Genomic DNA, 21414 nt, shown 5'->3' on the forward strand with positions numbered 1-21414 from the left:
GAAACTGGGGGTTTTAATATTTTGCACTATTTGAGCTGCCAGTCCTAAGGCTTTTGACTTAAAACGTTATATAAAGTTCAGTGCATTTACAATACAGTTAGAATATTGTAATGTAGGGCCCATTCTGGAGACGCAGTTCTTCATTATGTTCACATTAGGGAAGGCTGGGATTGCCTTCATCAGTTCTCAGAATGTAGCCTGCTTCTTGCATCTCTATAAAAGAGGGTGAGTCATAGTCTTCTCTACCATGAAAACTTTCATATTACTATTCAAATAGTTTCTGATGTTAATTATACGTAGGTTAGATGTGAATGTCTTTTCTTCATATTCAAGGGTTATTTTCCAGCCCAGTTACCAGTGAACTCTGGAACAATTGAAATGTTTTGTTACTACAGCAAACAACTTGATAGCTATGCAAGTATCATAAATGTTAGAAAATGAGAGCTTTATTTCATTTTGATTACTGTAGCTCTCTATGTACTCTTTAAGACTTTATTAGTGTTTCCTATACTGATTCAGTGTATGAGGGATATTATGTCCTGTCAACACCAGAGCTCAGCACACTTGCCCCTTAAGGAGGTGTGCCCAGAGTATTACTAACATCCTCTCAGCTGCCTTCTCATGCTTCATATGCGTATTCGCGCAGCATATGCTCAGCTACCTCTATCATCAAGCCTATTCTGTGGCTTGGTCTGTTTACCCACTGTCACCTGTGATAGTAACACAAGTCTTACCTGAACATGAGTTTTACTACCTGAAGTTACTGATGAAGCTGAAGAAGTTTCAGCTTCCCTGGAGCTGCAGCTGCAGTTACTCGTCTCCGCATCTGTAAGTCCTGTGCATGGAGAAAGAAAAGCAAAGCATACACTTCTGCTCCTCTACCAGCACTTGGTTTTGTAGTGGTGTAGGTATTGAAGAAAATTCTCAGTGACCAAACCAGCTAAACTAGGGAAGATACTGGTGTGAGCAGGATACAGTGGATTGGTACCAGCTGAAGTGTAAAGAAAAGATAGTGGATAAAACCTCAAAGGGAGTTGGTGAATGAAGGGACTATAGCTATTGTATACAAAAGTGCATGGTGAAATAGGATGGATGGAGAGGCGCAAAGTAAAAGGAGCACTGCTTGGAAGCCACAGAAAATAGAAAAGGTTTTATATTAACTTTAAGAGCAACTGCTGATGAAGTGAGGAACTAATATGAATGAGAAGCAGCTGAGTGCGTTTGCATGAAGTGATGCTAAGAGTGGAGAGATCAGTAGCAAAGAATGGCACAAGATCAGGCAGAAATCTGAAGGTAAGTTTGGGGCAGAACATCAACAATATTCTGACAGCAGAATTAAATACGTTGTCACATGTTAAAAATCCCTTGATGAGGAAGCAAATTTACCTAATTAGGACAGCAAACAACTCTTTATGACATAAGGGAGGCTGAGAATGCTCACAGCTTCTCACAAGCATTGGACTGCCTGCATCACCACTGCCGCATCACCACTGCAGCATCCCCATGGTCAGGAAAAATGAGAAAATGATTTTGCAATATACATTTTGAAGGCCTGCTGAACTGTAGCAAATGGCAAAGCTTTGCTGTGTATGAGACAGCACTCGAGCCAGTCTGTTTTTTTTCTTGTGATCCATGAAATTGCCTTGCTTAGGCAGTTACATTTCTTAACTTGCTAGCAGCTGGTACAGCCGAAAGGTGACAGACAGTCCTTGGAGAATGGTCTGTCAACGCAGTGTGTGAAGACTCATGCATGCCATAATGAGCAAGTCTGTGCTTTTTTATGTATTCCATTTTTTAAGTTGCTTTGGCCACAACTAACTTCTGTGTATAATGAACTATACTGAAAGCCAGTTATGAGCACTGGTGGTGAGGAAATACTGCTCTGTTTTCTACTCCTGGTGGCTCTGTAGCTGTTCCTATAAGGAATCACACTCATATTACCCAGTTCTTTCCTTCTAGACAGCCTCTAAAAACACGGTTGGTTTTTGTCACATTCTGTTCTCTGAGAACAGCAGCCCTAAATTCAATAGATGCCAAGGCATTACATGAGATTGAGACTATGTGGGGTTTAGGAGAGAAAAATTGCAGTAGAATAGGGTATAACAGTTACAGACGCTTGTATAATCAAGGGATGAGTTGTATTGGGTAACACTTTATTTTAGTTACATTTCTGGGGATGCTGTGATTTTTGCAGATTGGAGTGTTTTGTTGTTTAGTTCTTGTCTACTCGGAGTAAGAACAACTGTGGACAGTGAAACGTGTAAAACCTTTGCTTGTGTTTGAAAAACTGAGAACAAAATCTGACCCTTAAACTCATGAATAATTTGATGACGAATCAATTTCTTCAGAAGATGATTTCATCCTTGGTTCCTGAGTGGACTCCTACTGAAGGAACGAAGCTGGTACCTGCTCTTAATAAAGTTCTTAGTTATCTAGTTAGCATTTTAGGTATCACTGAGTACTGGAGCAAAAAGTATAGAAATCTTCCGAGAATTAATTGGTAGGCAAGAAGATCTGTGTGAGTGCAGCAGATTCATTGCCTGTGAAGGAAATCTAAGCAGAAGTGACTTGGCTCGGTACGTGTTTAACTGGTAATTGTGATGGTACATGTTTGTCCATGGCACTTGGTCGCCAGCTAGGGTTAAACCACTACGATGTGTAACTGTTAGAAGGAACTCAAGGCACTGAAGAAAATGGTTTTCGAAAGATCGAGTAATACCAGTACTGGTCTCCTTCAGCTGCTTTTCCTTGCCTCAAGTGTTTCTGCAGTAGTTCTTTTTTAGCTCCAAGATGTGAAGCTCACAGATCACTAGCTTCTGTCAGCGGCAGTTTGTTCTTTCCTAGCTTTCTCTCTAAAGATAGTTTCGAAGATGTACCTGCGCCGTTGGACTTTTCATCTGGTGGAACTGAAATGTGTTTTTCTGTTCAGAGTTTTTAGTGAATTAATTGTGTCTGAGTGACAGGGTTTTCCCCAAATTGCCAGCCAGCCTATGTTTAATGGGAACCTGGGCCTGTTCTCCTTCGTGATGCCATTTCCCTTCAAAGACTACATCCATGATACTGTTCATGTTAAAAGGGCCTTGGGCCATGTTCAGAGAAAAATTTAGATTTGTTATCTTTTGGCTTAGAAGTTACTTTATATCAAGCTATTGATGGTCTTCTGAGCTGCTCTTGATATGCCCCTCTTAAGTAAAATTCTGACGTGGGTACAGGATCCTTTTTCCCAGGGAATTGTAGCTTAGTAACAGTAGGTTGGCTTTTCTTCAATTACTCTGCCTGTGTCAGCACACCTGCAAACTGCAGGTAGCTGCATTTCCATAGCTGACTTTTCTGCAAGGTTTGAATTCCATTTCTTTGAGAAAGAAGAATTCCATTTCTCTCTCCGTCTTGGCAAGTTGAAAACTTTTTTTTTTACATGTAATTTAACACTGCTCAAACTTTACCTATGTCTGCAAAACTGTGGGTGTTCAGAGACACTTAATCCACAAATTTGCTTCAAAAAGCAGAAGAGAGTAATATGCACTATTTCACTGTATAGGGTGAACCCCACAGGAAAACACAGTAACAGGGTAATGATAATTTCAGTGTTGCATTTATTTCAGACAAAGAGAAACAAAACAGTCCATATTAGAGACCAATTCAAAGGGAAACTAGTATCTTAGTACCAACAATAATAAGAAAGTAAATATATATTATTATTGTAATTCAGCAAAAGCTTTATTAGCAGGTACAACTACCAAGTAGCTTACTCATTCGAATATCCTGGAATTGTTTTTCATGAAATCTATTCTTGTTTGGTATTTTTGGTTTTTGGTTGGGTTTTTTTCTTTATTTTTTACAAGTACCCTTAAACAAGTCCATGGCTTTTGACCTGAATTACCCTTTGGAATTACAGTGGTTTTAAATTGGGCATACACTCTAGTTCCATAAATTGGCTTTTGGAACTTCAAGGCAGATAGATGGTTATACTGAGAGTTACCAAAAACCCCAGCAAAACCAACCCAGGCTACTTAACACTTATTAAAAGTTACACACTTCATTTTAAGACACAATCATTTTTGCAACTACTGTATGACATAAACACTGTGGAAGCCTAGTGTTTTGTTTTCGTGTCTCAGCTATTGAAGTTTGTTCTCCTGCTTTCCAAAACCTTAGCAAATCCATCAAATGCTCTCTTCTTCTTAACAAAAACCTGTCCCTGTCCTAAATTGGTCTGACCTCTTTGATGGCATTTCTCACTTGAGTTTTGAAGGTTGACAGCTGCTGTAGAATTGTTCTGCAGTCCTGTCAAAGTAGTGTCATCCTGCACCTTTCTGGAATCAGTGCTTTTGGAGATTGTATTCCCTGTAGTCGTTTGTGGGAATGAACATGAACTGTATCGTGTGCTTTCACTGAAGAAGCCTTGTGGGACTGAGAAGGAATATGCATCCTCATCACTCTGATCCAGTTGAAAATTATCTTCTGTGTCGAATATTGGTTGTGTTTTCCCAGAAGAGTGAAGATGCAGGAAATCTGCTGCTTCAGGCAGGCTGCAGTTGCTGGTATCCTGTAATTCCGTGTATCCATCACAGCTTTTCTCATTAAAACCTCTTTGCATTACATCTGCACGAGCCTTAGGTGTGTTCCCCTGCTTCCTCTGTGGTAGCAAGTCTTCTGTCTCTGTAATAACTGTAAGCTGTTTTTCAGCTGTGTGTTCAGACAGAGAGTGAGGAGGTGAGTTGTTGATGGAATGCGGTAGTGATGTTCTTTTAACAATTTCATTCAAACCAGTATCAGTGGGAGCAAAAATGAAATCAGTGTCTTCAGATGTGTTTCTTAGTGCTATGCCTCCTTCACCATAATTCTTTTCAGAGGAATTCCTATCTCTGTGTTGATCTATACTTCCCTTTGGTGCATTTGCCTTTTGTCCAGTGGGACTGAAGCTGAGGGAATGCTGTGGTTTGGTGAGAAACTGATCTGGCTGCAGCTCAGCCTCTTCAGGAGTGTTCTCTGTATCTGCATCATACAGAGGAGAATGTTTTAATGAAAATAACATGTTACCAAAACCTGCACTTGGATTGCAGAGAAAATCAGAAACCGAGGTCTGTGCTGCTGACTCGGCATTAATGAAGTGATCAATTGTAACAGGAACGCCTTGATTTGTAGAACTAATTGTGTCTGGACCTGACATGCTTACATGGCCGCTGCATTTATCAGTGTAAGGCAATGCTGTTTCAAGCATGATGGTATCTGATCCATAGTTAATAGTGGTTTCAAAATGCGCATTGTTCTTGTCTTCATTTTCCCCAACATGCTGAAGTCCAGTGCCAAGGTTTGCAGATTCTGGCAGTGTTGAGCACTTCTCAGTTCCACTGTTCCTATCGGCTTCCTCTAGTGATGACTGACAGACAGGCAGGTTGTCTCTAACATCAGCTTGTTCCAGTTCAAAGTCTGCTAAGGAACTACAGTCGCTCATTGTGAATGGAGCCCCCTCATCTGAAGAACTATCATCAAATATATCTGCCAAAGCACCTCTTTCATTTGTGGGTTCTGCTTTACAGTTGCACCCTGTAGGAGGAGAGTTTTCTATTGTTTGGTAGATGCTTAAATTCTCAATGTTTGTATTTCTTCTGCAGCTACTGAGTAAAATGAAATCTCCCACATCACTGGTTAGATTTATGTTGCCGCTTAGACAAAGTTGTTTATCACAGCTTTGCCTTCCAGGCATACATTTTGTGATGCTCATGGCTTCATTTTGTGGGGCAACACCTTTTCTTTCAGGAGAATCTGGTATAGCCTTTGTGATATCAGACTGCAGTAGAGCAGTGCTGTTGCTTACCTTGCTGTTCCTGGAATCTTGTGCAACTGTACACGCTTGTACTGCAGAAAGTGGAAAGCCAGTTTCTCCCTTGAAGGGTAAATCCGAATCTGAAGAGTCGGTGTGATGTGAGTAAGAGTCAGCATTTGATCTCCTGCATGTGGGAGAGATCCTGCTCTTCTCTGAGGCTTCATTATTTGCATATATTGGATCTTTCTGTAGTGAAATTTCATTACTCTTTAGTTTTCTTGGCGTTACTTCCTTTCTGTCCTTGTCATCTCTCCTTACAGAAAACAGTCCATTATCATCAACATTTACATTTTCATCATTGCTGATGCTGGTTTTGATGTCTGACAAAAAAGCTTTTTTCTTCACAGTGATCTCATCATTGCTTTGTTTCTGGTACTCTTCTTCAGTATTTGGTGCACATACGCTGCTACCAATGACATTTGCATGCAAAGTAGAAGTTTCTGTAGGAAGAACATATACGTTCCTTGAAGAATCCTCATCACAAATGAGCAAGCTGTGCTGTGTATTGGTTGGTTTGCTTGTGCTTGCAGAGCACTCTCTGTTCAAGGTTTCACCTGAAAAAGCTTGGTTACAATAAGTATGTTCTGAAGCTGAGTTCTTGTTCCTGCACATGAGTCTCCACAGGCTTCCAAGGTAGGGTCTAGCAAAAGCACCCAGGCAAAAAGCACAAACAAACGTAATGAGCACCGAGAGGCACACAGCCAGTGTAAGGTCTTGCTCTGTTCTTCTTTGTCGCAAAGCAGGGTTAGCATCTCGGGCTTTTCGAACCAAAAATGTTGAGCCCCTTTCTTTCACCTGTATATCATAGATGAGATATTTCTTCTTTGTTGTATTAGAGACACACAAATATAACCCTTCAGCAGCTTTCTCAGCATTGTGTATCACTAAATTATTCATTTTATCCAGTGTCATATGAGGAAGACTCATATCTTTTGAAATTCTGCCATTAGGTGTCCACCAAGAGGCTCCATTCTTAGTGCCTGAAATAGAAGAAAATAGAAACTAAATCTTTCTTAAAAGCATAGGATACTTGGTTTTTGGGCTCAAGTTATTTCTGTAAGAATATCCTCTGACCTATTTTTGATATTTTCAGCTATTTATTATAAAATCCATTTTCTTTTTATCCATCCTGTGTCATTTTACCAAGTATCTGTTAAACCATCATCTACACCCCCTCCACCACCCCCACCCCCCCCCTTAAAACTGTACATATGGGATCTTAATAGCAGACATTACAAGAAAAATAGCATGTGTGAGGGAGGAGATCACTGGAATTATCTAAGTGTGTTCTGGGTTATACTAGAAACACCTGCTGATGTCCCTTGTGGAAGATCCGTATTTATAGCCAGCCATTCTCCACTGTGGACAAGGCTCACTGTGTGCAGCAATGAGGTAAAGCTTCACTTGTTAACTGTCAGCGTGTCAATTACTGTGATTTTCCTGTAGTTACTGCTTTGACTGCAACAGTAAGATTTGCAAACCAAAGATATTTGTATCTACTGAGCAATTGTTCCAAACTTCAGCTGGTGTAGGCCATGGCTGGTTGTTGGCTTTTGAAATGTTTTAAGGTTGTATGTAGCCCTTTGCCTTTGGATCTGCTTGTGTTCCCAGTTGAGTTTTGGTGCAATCCCGTGTGTTGATCAGTTGCCGTGACTTTCCTTGTTAATAGACAAAGCAGGTGGCATATCTGATGGAAACTACATATTTTCATTTGGGGGTGACAGTTTTGAGGGGAAAACCTACTCACCTCAAAGTACTATTGTCCATTAGCGTTAAACCGTTCTGCCTTATGGCAGAGGGCAAATACACCTTCTGTCCCAAGTTTGGTCTTAAGTTTTCCTTCTGCGTGGGAAGCCACAGCTCTGTATTAACTGGAAATGCTGACTGTGGGCTACAGTAGCTGTACTTATGTAGAAGAAACATAAATCCTCTCCCCTGCAAATCAACTTTCATTTCATTTTGCTACAGATGAATACCAGAAATGTTATTGTATCCTCCTCAGTTTTCTAGATGCCCCAGACGTGCAACCCCGCTATTCAATCCTTTGTTTGCATTCCAAAATTTACTGATATATTTGCAATGTACTGCTTAGTGAAATTTATTTGTGTATAATTGGGCATCATTATTAGTTTAATGTAAAGAAGAAGATGAAGACTTCTCAGGAGAAACATGGCTATCAAGTATTCTAACGGGTATACTACTTTATAATGAAGTAATTTGCATGTTCATTGTTGTTCAGTTGTTTTTAAACAGTATCTTTGGAAATCCACTTTTAAAAACAGATTTCTTTGATCATTCTGCACACATTTGTTTTTTAGTAACATATGTCCCTATTTTACATACCTCTTCTGTTGTCCAAGTTACAGTTTAGCACTGACATCTTCCCTGTTGGGATGGCAGCCTCCTTGAGCAAAATACTGTTGCTGCAGTTTAAATGCAAACTTGAAAGACACAGCAGAGGTTTCTGTGAGCTGGTGCCGGATTTATTGTATGAAATACTCATTTTTTTCCTTGTGGGGTCAAAAAGAAAATGAATCAAATGTTTGAAAGCATTCAGTCTGCAATTAAATATCCGGGCATTATTTGGCAAATCCACTTCAATTTGAAAGAAGTTCAAACTGATCAGTATCTGTGATAGGGGGGTTGTCAGAGTATTTCCACGGAGATCCACCACCTAGTTGGAAATAAGTCAGAATTAATTTGATAAGCCTTACAATGGAATCCTAACTGCAGTATAAACAATAACATTTACTTTAGCATACAGGCACTTTGCAGTTACAGGGGCAATACCTCTGGTCAGGACTGCAGTAATATTTTTCTAAGCTTTTTCATTTAAATGAAAAGTTTAAACTGTGGTATATTTAAAGTTCTCCCATTGTAGACTATCTCTGTGTGCATGGAAAGCTGCAGGGCTCTCACCGTGGAAGGAATGAAAGTAGAGAAGGATGTCTATGTGTTTAAGCCAGTTATGGATTGGTTTGTGGCATAAATAAATGGTGAATTTATAGTTATATTTTGTATATTTACAAGTGTATGTGTTTTCCTGTATATGAAAAGTGAGTATATATAATATACCAATAATAATTATTTTCATCATTTGCTTTAGTTTTTAAGATTGTATAATATTATAATAATCAAAGACCAATATAATCATGCTGAATGGTTGATAATTAATATCTTTAACAGTGATTAACACAAAACACTGAAACAGTTGTAGTAGTGCTTTACAACCTGTAATTTGTTGAGCTCCCTGAAGGCATCTGGATGTATTTTAGTTATGTGGTTGTTTTGCAAGTCTATGTCCTTCAGCTGTGAACAGTTCTGAAAATCAATCAGATCAATCTGTTGTATGCCATTGGATGACATATGGACAGTTTGCAGAGACTGCAGCAGGCCCAGTCCTAGGAAGAACAAAACTATTTTACATTTCATGTCCTTGTTTTTCCAACTGCATCAAGTGGCTTTTTAAAATTCTTTGCATCAAAATTCCTTCCATTCCTGACTATTGCAAGGAGTGGCTGCAGGCTTTGAGTTATCGTGCCTTTCTTATCCGGTGGTTGTCCCATTCTAAAAGTTGCACAGCATCAGCAGGCGGCAGCATGTTAATACATTCACCATCAATGCATGTTTTAAACATTCACAGCTCCGTAAAAGCAGTAACATTCCTTTGTGCTATCAAAATTATTCTGACTGTGATCTCTGTGCTTTGAGCACATTTCTCTGGGGAACTGGAGGTAGGAAAGGAAGAGTGGGAATAGGGTGGAATATGCTCCAGTTTATAAAATCCAAGTATGTTAATTGTAAATAACATATGGATGGAGATGCAAAAGGTGATACAATATCTCTTACTTATTGCCATTTGCAAGTCCATGGGAGTTTCTCATTTGAACCATACTCACAGGATATAAACCTGACTGGAAACAAAAATGTGTTGTTTCTTATGCCTGTCTGCCAGTGAATTATAAAAAGCATGACAGTGTATTCCTCAGCATATCCTAGTTATAACAGCATCTGTCTTCTGTAAGCAGCCCTTTTGAATGCTGGTGATACCTCATTTTCCTCAGGTGCTGTACTGCCAGCCCCCAAAGCTCCAGCCTGCGAGTTCCGATGAGACAGCAGGCACGTGAACACTTGGCCTCTCCACAGTTTGTAACACCTGAATGTCACTCTAAAATGATTTTTGATCATACAGTGTTGTTGAAAAGTGTCGTGGTTTAAGCCCAGGCCGTAAATCAGAACCACGCAGTCTACTTCCCCCCCCCCCACCTTTCTTCCCCCCACTCCTGGAGGGACGGGGAGGAGAATCGAAAGAATGCAACTCCCACGGGTTGAGATAAGAACAGTTTAATAACTAAGGTATAACACAAATCACTACTGCTACCACCAATAATAATGATAAAGAAAATAACAAGGAAGAGAATACAACCGCTCACCAACCGGTACCTCACCCCCACCCCGCAGTGATCCAGCCCTTCCGGGCGACTCTCAGTTCTACATCCTGGGCATGACGTGCTGTGGTATGGAATACCTCTTTGACCAGTTTGGGTCAGATGTCCTGTCCCTGCTTCCTCCCAGCTTCTCCTCCTCCCTGGCAGAGCATGAGACTCACAAAGTCCTTGGTCAGGGTAAACATTCTGACCAGCAACTGAAAACATCGCCTTTATCAGTATTATTCCTAGGCCGAAAGTCAAAACCACAGCGCTGCACCAGCTACTAAGAAGGAGAAAAAAAAAAAAAAAAGGCTGCTACTGTTAAACCAGGACAAAAAGCCACTATTTGTCTGTAAAAATTTTGCCCTTGGTGTCATCTAGTTTGCTGGAAACCTCTTACTGCAGTTTGCTGTGCTGTTCCTTGAGTAATTGATCTTTGGGTTTATCGTGAAAAGCAGAGGGAATGATTCATTCCTGCTGTAAAACTAGAGGTAGCTGATAGAAAAGGCATTCAGAAGTTCTGGCAGCTCATAAATTCATTCTTGCTCCTGCATGAAGAATTGTAGTTTGGATGCTTCCCTGAAGCTAAATTTGTGCCAGAAGTGTATGTATGGCAGTTTCTTCTTCATTTAACCATTGTTTGGACAATGTGAAGCACCTGGATATTATCAAAGATCAGTTAAATTCAGCAAACAATATACAGGATAGCATTGCTCATATGGCAGCCTCTTCATTTAACCACTGCTTAGACAATGTGGATCACCTGTTTATGAGGACAGAGGCTGTCATAAAGGCTGCGATGCCCAGCATAGTTCAAGGATGACAAACACTTTCTAGGAATCTATTGAAACCTTACAGCCCTCTCCTGTCACCAGGTGTCACTTTGCTTGGGTGTCAGATGGCACAGAGCAAAATTGTTTTGACTGAGAAAATATATTTTCTTGGCTTTGTGAAATACTGAAATCAGAGCAAGCTTCATTTAAAAGAATATTGACATTCTCCTGAAGGGTAGTATGAAATTCATTATTCATCATTTTGTTGATGTTAAGGTTCACAACTGGGTTATGGAGGCTAATGTTTTTCCAAAGATCCTTATTTCTCGTTCTATACCACAAGCAAAAATACTGCTTGGGGTCTCAGAGGATAAATTTGGTTATATCTGACTGACGTTAAGGCATTATGATTGCAAAGACTGTATAAAACCCACAGCCTAATCGGAAACAACCCATTTGTTTCAATCTCTGTATTTGCATGCAGGTGGAACTTTTCCTCATCTTACATGTAACTAATAGAGATGATCGCATTCTGAATTTAGTATGATGTTACCGAATCATATCCAAACCCAACTTACCCCTTGGGAGCAAGGTTCCTTTAAGGTTTTGAAATGCTTACCTCTTGGAACTGTATTAAGATTATTTCTTTCCACTGACAGTACTTTCAAAGCAGGCAGGAGATGATCAGATTTTCCATATGACCCATGTGCAGGGGTAGGTATGTCCAGTGTAAGGGTGTGGATGGCATTACCATCGAGGATTAATGTTTCTAAAGCAGGTAAATTTCTACAGGTAGTTAAGGAGAGTTCAGAAATCAGATTGTTACTGAGATCCAGGTGTTTCAGCATCCATTCTTTGTTTCTTCCATCGGTGCACAAGAAAGTTTTAATATTATTGTAACTAAAATCAGCTGTTACTGCTGTTTGTGAGATATCCTCTGGAATAGTAGATATTCCGGTAAAAGAACAGTTCAGTAAGAGCTCCTCACCCCACTGGCAGTCTGAATGGTGATGTGTATCAAGAAGAATCTGCTGTGACTTGGTCCCCACTGAGCCAGGAAGATGACAGTAAAGGACCACAGCTACGACACTCAAGTGAAGGTTACCCATAGTATCTGCATGTAAAGTGTAGAATGATGGTAAGTTCAGCATAACAAGACTTAAACAGAAAGCGGAAATACTTTGACATTAAACAAAATCAAACTGAACAAATAAGGAAGCATTACCAATGTTCTGCCTTAAACATTACATTTTGGAGTCTTAGGTACTTTTCAAAAAGAACAGTCAATAACTGGTAACCTTTCCCCTGCCACCACCTCTCCCAAAAACAATCCCAACCTTGTCTTTCTTTTCCAGCCCTTCAGTGGAGAAACACAGCTTCAACAGGAACTTGTGAACTAACAATAGTGAAGACTTTTGAACTCTACTTCAGGAATCACACAATTACCACTGAGCAAAGTCCACCATATACAATCCATGACAAATACATGTGGAATGATTTTCATACTTACAGCCAATAAAACACTAGTTTCCCTGTTGATAACACAATGTATTTTCAATGACAAACTATATTCTTACAAATAACACTTCCAAACCACAGCTGCATCTTAAGAATTTATTGTTTCATTTCAAAACAAACATTTGAAATTCAATTGGTTTTCACCTACTGAAACAACCACCACCTTTAGCTGTGCTGAGAACTCTTTGCATCTAAGTTGTTTCAACGTACCCAGGATGGTATTTTACACAAAGGCGTGTAGAATGTACTTGGAACACAGAATCTTAAGTGCATCTGTGAGAATGAAATAATGAATGTGCCACACAGTGTTTTAAATACAAGAAACCGAAAATTGTACCTCAAGCAATTAGAAGAAAACCAGCAAATAAATTCACAACATAAGGCATGTATGATGCCAACATTTTTCAAACTGTGTAGTGAAGGCAACAAAATATATTAACACATAAGTAGTAGCTTACAAAATGATAACTTATTTCATTTGGTTTTTTTGCATGATCAGTTTTGCTACATTTTGACAAAAAGATCCATACCTCAAAACCAAGTCTCCAGCCCATGATTTAAGAGTACCTTTGTGACAAATCTTTCTGCTATGTTGCATACAGTATTTTAAAAAGAACTCTTGATAAAAAATCCAATACTAGCATATAGGCCTGTCACTATTAACCAGAGAAAAGCTTTAATGTGCTCTTTGTTTGTAAGTTACTCTCTGATGCAGTATCTGTCATTTTCAAGATCTATTTCAGCTTTGAGGATACTGCTGCTTATATTTTTATATGTGCGTGTATCTATATTTAATATATACAAAAATAAAGTGACCAACTGTCATTAGCATGAGTGAAAGTTCTAAAAGTGTTACAATTCATTTCCTCCTCTTAACTGTAACAGATACTGAGGCACTGCTTAGCAGCAAAGGTGTGTGCATGTTTTTAGCAAAATGTGTGTTGAAGTGGTTAATAAATATTAACTCCAGTAATATTATAGTGTTCATGAAGGCTGTACACAAAATGTTAGTATTTTCCTATAATCTCTAATGTGAGCAATTCAATGGCTTTTGCTATGGTTTATTGTGTTCTGTTTTTGTTAGAACATCTCCACTGCTGTCCATTTCCCAAAATCTCAACAACTATCAATCATCAAACTCTTGTTTTGCCTTTGGGCAATGAGGGAAGCATGACTACTCTGATCTCCTGTGTGGTGTAACGCCTGACCTACGGATCCCCCTTGAGAAATTCCTTCCAGCCCTATATGGACATAGTGACTTCTAGTACATACAGGAAATGGGACCTTGGATACAAAGTTCTTGTTGCAACAGAAGCTGGTTTGTATTTTGTGGAATTCTATGTACTTTGCAAGTAGCAAACCAAAGGTAGACAGTTTATCTTCCCAGAACAAATGACCAACTCTGAAGTTAACGTGTAACATTTGCACAACTTTTAGGAAGAGAAGTGTGTGCTTATCTAGAAAAACCTGTCAAAAAGCGACTTGCAAAGGCACCTTTGTGACCTCCATTATTAAGATTACTGAAAACCAAAACTGTTTTAAACTGAAAATATACACAGGGTGGGGGAAGGAGGAATCTTACACTGAGCTGGTCTATTTTTAGTACAGAACACCTTACCTCTGCAAAAGTAGTTAAATAGTTTCTGTAAGGCCCCAGTTCTCCATAGACACTGTTGCCAAATTCAGATACACATGTATTTACTCCGCTGTCAGGATTCCCTACCATCACATTCAGGATTACACCCATGCAGTTTGAAGTCAGAATTTAATTCTGAGATTCTTGGTAACACATCAATACTGACATTGACAGGGAAAAAGAGATCTGATCTCAGGCACTGCTGCAACAGTCATACTTTAGATGATTGTCTGTTGAAAAACGGATTCATACGCAGTTCATACTAAAGCACCCACGAAAATACTTTTTTGGGTAGTGAGCAAGTTACAAGTACATCTTTAAAAATGTACTTCTAATATAAACATGTTTTATAAATACTTCACGTAAATTAAGCAACTGTAGAATGCCAAAACTGCACAGACAAAATGGGAGCTCAAGTACCACTTCAGTAATCACAGGACTGTTTCAAAGTTGAAGTTACATTTCCACACCTGATATTACTTTGCAAATATTAGTTATGCTAGCTTTTTTTTTTTTAACTACATGAGAATATATGACAGAAACAATGCATTATTATAAAGTGAATCTGCCATTACCCCTCTCTTAGTACCCATATGGTAAACCACATCATTTTTGGAGAAAGCATTATATCAACGTTTGGCAAGAAATGAAGAGAAGATAAAAATCTGCCAGTAAATCTACTTTCAACAACAAATCAACATTTCTGTTGAAGTCCTTCAGATCCCAGATGTGTTCTCCGCAGCCCTCAAGGTCTTGGGGTGTAGGACAAAAACCTCCTCTTAAGGCAACTGAAGGCAGACAAGATTGTTGCTAAGATCACATTCTTGAAATATATTCTACTGATCTCAATGCAGGAAGGTACTTCAGTACACACGTAGACAGATAGCTTATTACATCAGTGCCACTATTATGGCTAACACGATGGTGACATAATACTGCTGAACATCACAGCCTTTGTTTAAAAATATTATGTAACAAATGTTAGTATAAACTGCTGTAATACCAGAAATCCTTGAAGGCATGCAATTACTCCATACAAACACATGTAAACACAGAAGAGAACTCTCCTGGTAGTGGTTTGTGTTTCAGTGCGTGGCTCCACATGGATTGACAGAAGTCTGACAACCCATGTTATAACCTGTCACCTGGACCTTGAAAAGTGTCCCATCCGCACACATGCAGAGCTTGAAACGCAGCCAGTTCCCGTTATTAAACTGTTCCCCGTAAGAAGAACTTGGCAGTCGTGACGGGCTGACCATCACAGTTCCATTCAGAATAATGCTGTTTTCCTATTAAGGAGAAAGAAAATGTATAACCTCTAATTTAAACAAGACAGGTTGTTTTTGAAAAGGACAAGCTGGCTTAATGAATAAGTGACATCTTTAGGATGGCTGCAGGCATCAACAGGATAAAGAAAGTACATACGACAAGGTTTCATATGCTAATTAAGTTTGTGAATAATGCCTGTGGATTTCTCCATTACAGTCAGCAATGTACTTTGCTATTCCAATGGTAGATTGATACTGAGAGACAGCAGTAGTGGCTTTTCACTTTACAGACCTATTACCAAATGCAGTACATCTAAAAATATGGACATGAACTGGGAATCACTGATTGAATCAATACATTAAATTTATTCACACGACGTGAAAGTGTATGTATCTCTATTTTTTAACCTCTTCTAACCTCTTCCATCATTCCATATGCCCTGCAATCTTAACAATCTCCAGAAATCTTAAATGAATGCTGGCAATTTATACTGCAGCAGCACAGATGATAGTGTGCTCTGCTCCTCTGTTAAAGGTTGCTGACCCCAGTAAAGCCTTCAAAAGAGCAGATTAATTCCCTTTGGTATTCTTTTCAGTGCAGAGGCCAATAGCTTAGCTTTGACTGCATTGTGGGGTTTTGGCCTCTTAGCAGTAGTAAATTACTGGTACCTGGAAACTACTGAATCAGTAATTATCAGCAAAGTAATAAGGCACCTTTAGTGTGTAGTGTCCCTGCCCATGGCAGGGAGGTTGGAACTAGATGATCTTAAGGTCCTTTCCAAAACTAACTATTCTATGATTCTATGGTTCTATGAAAATCTTACTAAATACAGACTGCAACTAAACTTGAATGGAACACTACTTCACAAAAAACTTGAAACGATATAAAGCTACATCAGTTCATTATCAGCCTGAATTTGAAACTAAGCTGTTCCAAAAAAAATGCTGATTTGAAATACTTACTGCTTTAAGTTCCATGTTACCCCCCATTCGAAACTCAATGGTCTTGCCTGTGATGAAAACACCTTCATTTCCGCGGACGATAGCACGGCCATCGACCTTTATGTTTAGATCACTGGTTGCATTGCTGGTAATCTAAGAACGTGTCAAAACAAGTGTATTACAGAACAATGAAATTGTGTCACTTCGGTTTGTCTGAGTAATTTCAATTACCTTAAAAATTGCTACAATTTAATAAAAACTTCAATGTACTTTTTGCCCTTCTGCCATTATGCCTATGAAGTTTCTGCTCATTTTTAATTTTCCACATTCCCATTTAAAAACAAGGATTACTTAATTATGGAAGGTATGTAAAATAGGGTTTTTTCCTGGAACATACTATCATACTGTTAGCCTTGCAGAGGAAACACGAAGAAGAACTAAATTCTCTTTGTTCTTAACTGGATTGCTCAATGCTTCCTAAGGCACACTCAACCCTCTATAAAACCACTGATACTACTCTACTGAAGTTATACAAAAGAAACATGCAGTGTACTCTACGTGTAAAGCCTTTGTTATGAGTAATGATATGCACGAAAGAAATTTTAGACTCATATTAAGTTCAAAATTTTAAATGTACACACACTGTATTTTTTGACAAATATATCATATTTAATGCAGAAACCAAGCTAAGAACTCATTTAACCTAGAAGCCATGAACTAACACAACTCCTTTAACACTGTAATTGTTGTCTATGCTTGTAATAAGACTTCTGAAATTCTGATTGTATTATCATTTATCTCCAACAGAAGGAAAAAAAGACATGAAATTCTGGTAATTATTTTGTAAGATCTCAATGAAAACAGAGAAGCTTTTCATAGAAATTTGATTTCTGAAACAGTTATTCATGCACAAATGAGTAAATGTTTAATAAAAAGACACACAAGCCTAGCTGGCGCTGCACTCATTTAATGATGTCAGATTTAATTTCTGTTCTAACTTTTTAGAGTGATTTACATTTTCAGAGCTGCATTTTTAGCTACATTTAGACAAAATTCAAAATATGCCTGAAAAATTGGATTAGTAAAGTTGTTTTTTCACTACCCTACAACTCTAAGGCAATTCTGTAATGAACTTTTACAAAAAGTGGTAGTTAAATGAGACTTACCCTCTCTGTAGAAGCCTTTTGTACATTCAAGATTTTAACTCCATTTGGCAGATGAAACTCATGAGTTTCATAGTCTGTGCTGAACAAGGTATTTTGTGTCCGTGGGTCAACAAATTCCATGCCAATATCACTGGTAATAGAAGTTTTGTCTTTTTCCACACTAAGCTTTGTTGTTCCTTGCTGAAATACAATCTTCAGAAACAAAGTCATGAAGTTAACGATGTTTGAAGTGTAACATTTATTCATAATGTGAGTGCAATACCATAGTGTTGCTCACAGATTTTCAATTCATGATATAACTTACAGGCTGATTATTTCCAGTGATCACCAAGTCTTCATTTCGTCTGCCTCCTACAGTGCTTTTATACAAGGGATGTATAACACCCATGTCAGAAACTTGCTTAAACCGCAACAAGCCACTCTCATGGAACTCCATACTGTCACAGCCATTGGGACCGATGCGAATCACTGCCCAGATAACCAGTGTGATCTGAAAGAGAAACATGCATTTTCAAAGATTACTTTGACCATGTTTTATTTGAAATAATTATTAATGCCAGTTTTTTAAGTGAGCTTTGGGTATGAATTTACTTTAGTTTAATTCATACTCGAAACATCAGAAAGCATTTAAGTATGAAAGTCATTTTACAAGATTTTTAGTTTCATCTGAAATGGTAGCTAAAATTTCATATATATATATTTGAAATAAAACATGTCCATATTAGACCTTTCTCCTGTTTAAGGGTAACAATGGTATCACTAGCTAAACAAATTACCTGAACAAAGCAGCTGAGCTCAGGATATACTTACCCTTGAACTACAAGAAAGCACCTTCAAAGGTGGATGTCAAGTTATGAAAAATAATTCATTACTTCTCATTGATCAAGCAATAAAAAGGTGGTAATTACAACAATGAGAGTTTAAAGTGCACTAGATGGTTAATTCTGAATGCTCACATACAGCTCTGTTATTATATATAAAATATTTCTGGCATAATAATTTATCCCAAATGCATTTGAACTACACTAGTAACACTGCACATTTGCTGTTATTCAGTTCTGGGAATGGAGAGCTGCTTTCAAGGTTCCTAATTCTGTGTTGCATAAATAGTAGGTTCCTTACTGGCACCATGATAACTGAAATGATCATGACTGAACTTGAAAGATTCTTCCATCTAATCTTGCTCAGATTACAAAAGAACAATAAAAGAAAGGAGAAAAATGAGAAATTTCCTTCAGTACATTTAAGACTTTCTCATCCATATGGGAATATTTATTTCTCTAGTAAACTGTCAAAATGAATTAAGTCTTAAGGTTGCTTACAGCCAAAGTATTATACTCACAATCAGATTGATGACAGCCAAAATAAAAAGAAGAACAATCACACAAATGGCCAAGTTGCCTTTCCTGCCACGTAACCCGGTCTTATGGAGACGGTCTTCATCAATTGGGATGTATCCTGCTTTAAAATTACTGTTGTGCTCCTTATTAACATTCCTGCGCTCCACAGCCTTCTCTCGCATAGACTTCTTCACTGGGCCATTAGAACTTTGCTACAATACAAAGCATGGAGAAGCTGTTAAAATGACACATATATGTATGCAAAAAATATAAATTTGAAGTGACTACCGGAATGTATTAGTCATTATGTTCAATATTTAATTTCAGTCTGACACTCTGTACTTAGAATACACGTTTACAACCACTGCAATCTGTTAGAGCAATGACTAAAATTAAACCCCATATATTTTTAGACAATGTATGTTTCTGTATCTCATTTTCATCATGACAGATAGGAATTATCCATGACGTTGCAGTAAAAAAAACCACAAACCTGTAAAGAACTTCATCAAGTTTTTACCTCTCGGGGATGATACAGGACATAACCCTGCAGGTCATTTACCAATGCACAGGATTGTAGTTCCCTCCATGCTAATGCAGGATAGACTCTCAATGAGCCTATCCAAAAGGCAGGTGGTGGATACAAATAATTTGACAGCAGATGGTTTGCATTCAACAAATATTTTTTTGTACGCAGCATTAAGAAAAGCTTCAAACCTGGCCAGCCTAGCTTTAATTTAATCATTTGAAGTTATTAGATTACAAGGGATACCCTGTCAATATATCAAATCAACATATAGAGGAAACTCTTGTAGATATTAATAGGGAAAATAAATCTTTGATGCATTTTTGTAACTGTCAAAAATTTTGTTGCGCCTCTGTTGAATGGAACAGGTTGCTATTTAAGGGCTCAGTTCTTCAAAGAATGAGCTTGATCTTCTGATGTGATTAAGTTTGCTCCTCTGAAATGAATCCTGAAGCTGCACCTCAAGCTTACTGCATTTGCATATGTCTATGTTGAGGTCAACAGGTAAAAAAGTCTTGTTATCTTCTTTTGTTGAGGAACAAGGAAATGGTGTTGAGAAAGGTACTTGACTTGAACAATTTTATGGAGTGCTTCTTCAGTGATGTTCTGGAAGCCACTCTAGCCCTGCCGGAACTCAGAATTGGCTAGGCGAGGAAACTGAAAGAAGAGGGAAAAGGCAGTGGAAATCTTGTGCAACAGAACAGTAAATATCTTGTCCTGAGGGCAGTGTGTTCTTGAAAGGATGTGATGCTGAACTAGAACTCCAATGTTATTTTTTCACCTGGCAAGGCAGCACCACAGAAGACGGCACAAGGACTGGGAGAAAAGGGCTGAAACAGTGATAGCTGGAAAAAGTGCTGGAGCATCCATGCTAAACTCGGCAGTGCTTCCTACGGCACGCGAGGCGAGGCTGGGTAGGTCCCCTCAAGAATCTGGTACTTCATATCCACTGCTGCCACTGGCGCAGATGCACATGCACAGGCTCACTGGAGATAGACGCCCGAGCTCCTGAGAGATGGGCCCTTGAACAGCTCGGTCCTCCCCGCTGCGGCGTGAGCGGCGCTGTCCCGCCCCTCAGCGGGGTGGCGGTGGCACCCCTTCGGGCGAACTCAGCGTTCGCTCCGTGTGAGGCCTCGGAAGCTGAGCCCGAATCTCACTCAGCTCCAGACTTACGCCCTGCCGCCGCGTACAGTGCTTCTGCCCCTGTAACAAGAGGCCTCACGCCGCACTCCTATAAATACCGGCCGCGCTGACCAGCTGCGCTCCGCTCCACCAACTAGCGGCAAGTGCCTATTTACGCAAGACATCGACATTCCTGTGCAGAGACGCCACAACACTTTATTTCGAAAACAGAAAGTGTTTTCGTTGACAGGGATTCCGTTGGCTGGATTGCACAGCGCAGGGCTGCATCGCGGCGACGAGCTCAGAAGGCGCCTCCCCGCCGCAAGGCGAAGGCCGCCCGTCCCGGACAGAGCTCGGCGCGGGTCGCACACGCCGTTCAAGCGCCGTTTCTCCCCTTCCCGCCTGCCACAAGCAGCGGGGAGCCACAGACATGGGGGTTGCCCGCCGCGCCGGAGGGCTCCGACACCCCGTCAGCCTCATCCACTGCCACAAAAACGGCGCCCCCGCCCGACCGCCCCCTACACAAGCAGCGCCCCTCGGCGGGAGCGGCTGCTCAGGCGGCTCGCCGCTGCCTCGCGGGCGGCGGGGCTGGGCCGCGCTCTCCCCTCGCCCCGGCGAGGACAGCCCCGCCGCCTCCCCGTGCCTGCACCTCGGCGGGGACAGACCTGCTCGGAGGCGGCCGCTGCCATCTTCCTCCTCAGCCGCTGCCGCCGGCGCCGCTGCGGAGGGGCCCGCGGGCGCCCCGTTGCGGCGCTGCGAGAGAAGCGGTCGGGGCGGGCTCACCGCCGGCTCGGCAGCGCGTTTCCCGGCGGCGCCACCTGGCGGCCAATGCCGTGCTGCCCCGCGGCCAAACCGGGCCGCGCGTT

The 21414-nt window shown here is 40.1% G+C and overlaps 2 protein-coding genes across 3 annotated transcripts; both read right to left on the bottom strand.

The window, feature by feature from the left end:
- Positions 1–3491: 3491 nt before the first annotated feature.
- Positions 3492–12139, bottom strand: LRRC66 (leucine rich repeat containing 66; the record flags this gene model as incomplete). Its single annotated transcript, XM_080623742.1, has 4 exons — positions 3492–6807; positions 8171–8501; positions 9059–9228; positions 11650–12139. The coding sequence occupies 4 exons, from the start codon at positions 12137–12139 to the stop codon at positions 4115–4117; spliced, it is 3684 nt and encodes a 1227-aa protein (XP_080479868.1). The 3' UTR covers positions 3492–4114.
- Positions 12140–15269: 3130 nt separating this feature from the next.
- Positions 15270–21238, bottom strand: SGCB (sarcoglycan beta; the record flags this gene model as incomplete). Of its 2 annotated transcripts, XM_080635782.1 has the most annotated exons (6): positions 15270–15473; positions 16416–16547; positions 17561–17752; positions 17865–18050; positions 18903–19112; positions 21214–21238. In XM_080635782.1, the coding sequence occupies 6 exons, from the start codon at positions 21235–21237 to the stop codon at positions 15270–15272; spliced, it is 948 nt and encodes a 315-aa protein (XP_080491908.1). The 2 variants fall into 2 exon arrangements, with proteins under 2 accessions (XP_080491908.1, XP_080491909.1); XM_080635783.1 differs by lacking the exon at positions 18903–19112 and having other exon boundaries at positions 21214–21237.
- Positions 21239–21414: the final 176 nt, after the last annotated feature.

This window comes from Psittacula echo, assembly GCF_963264785.1.
Source record: "Psittacula echo genome assembly, chromosome: 1".
NCBI lineage: Eukaryota > Metazoa > Chordata > Aves > Psittaciformes > Psittacidae > Psittacula > Psittacula echo.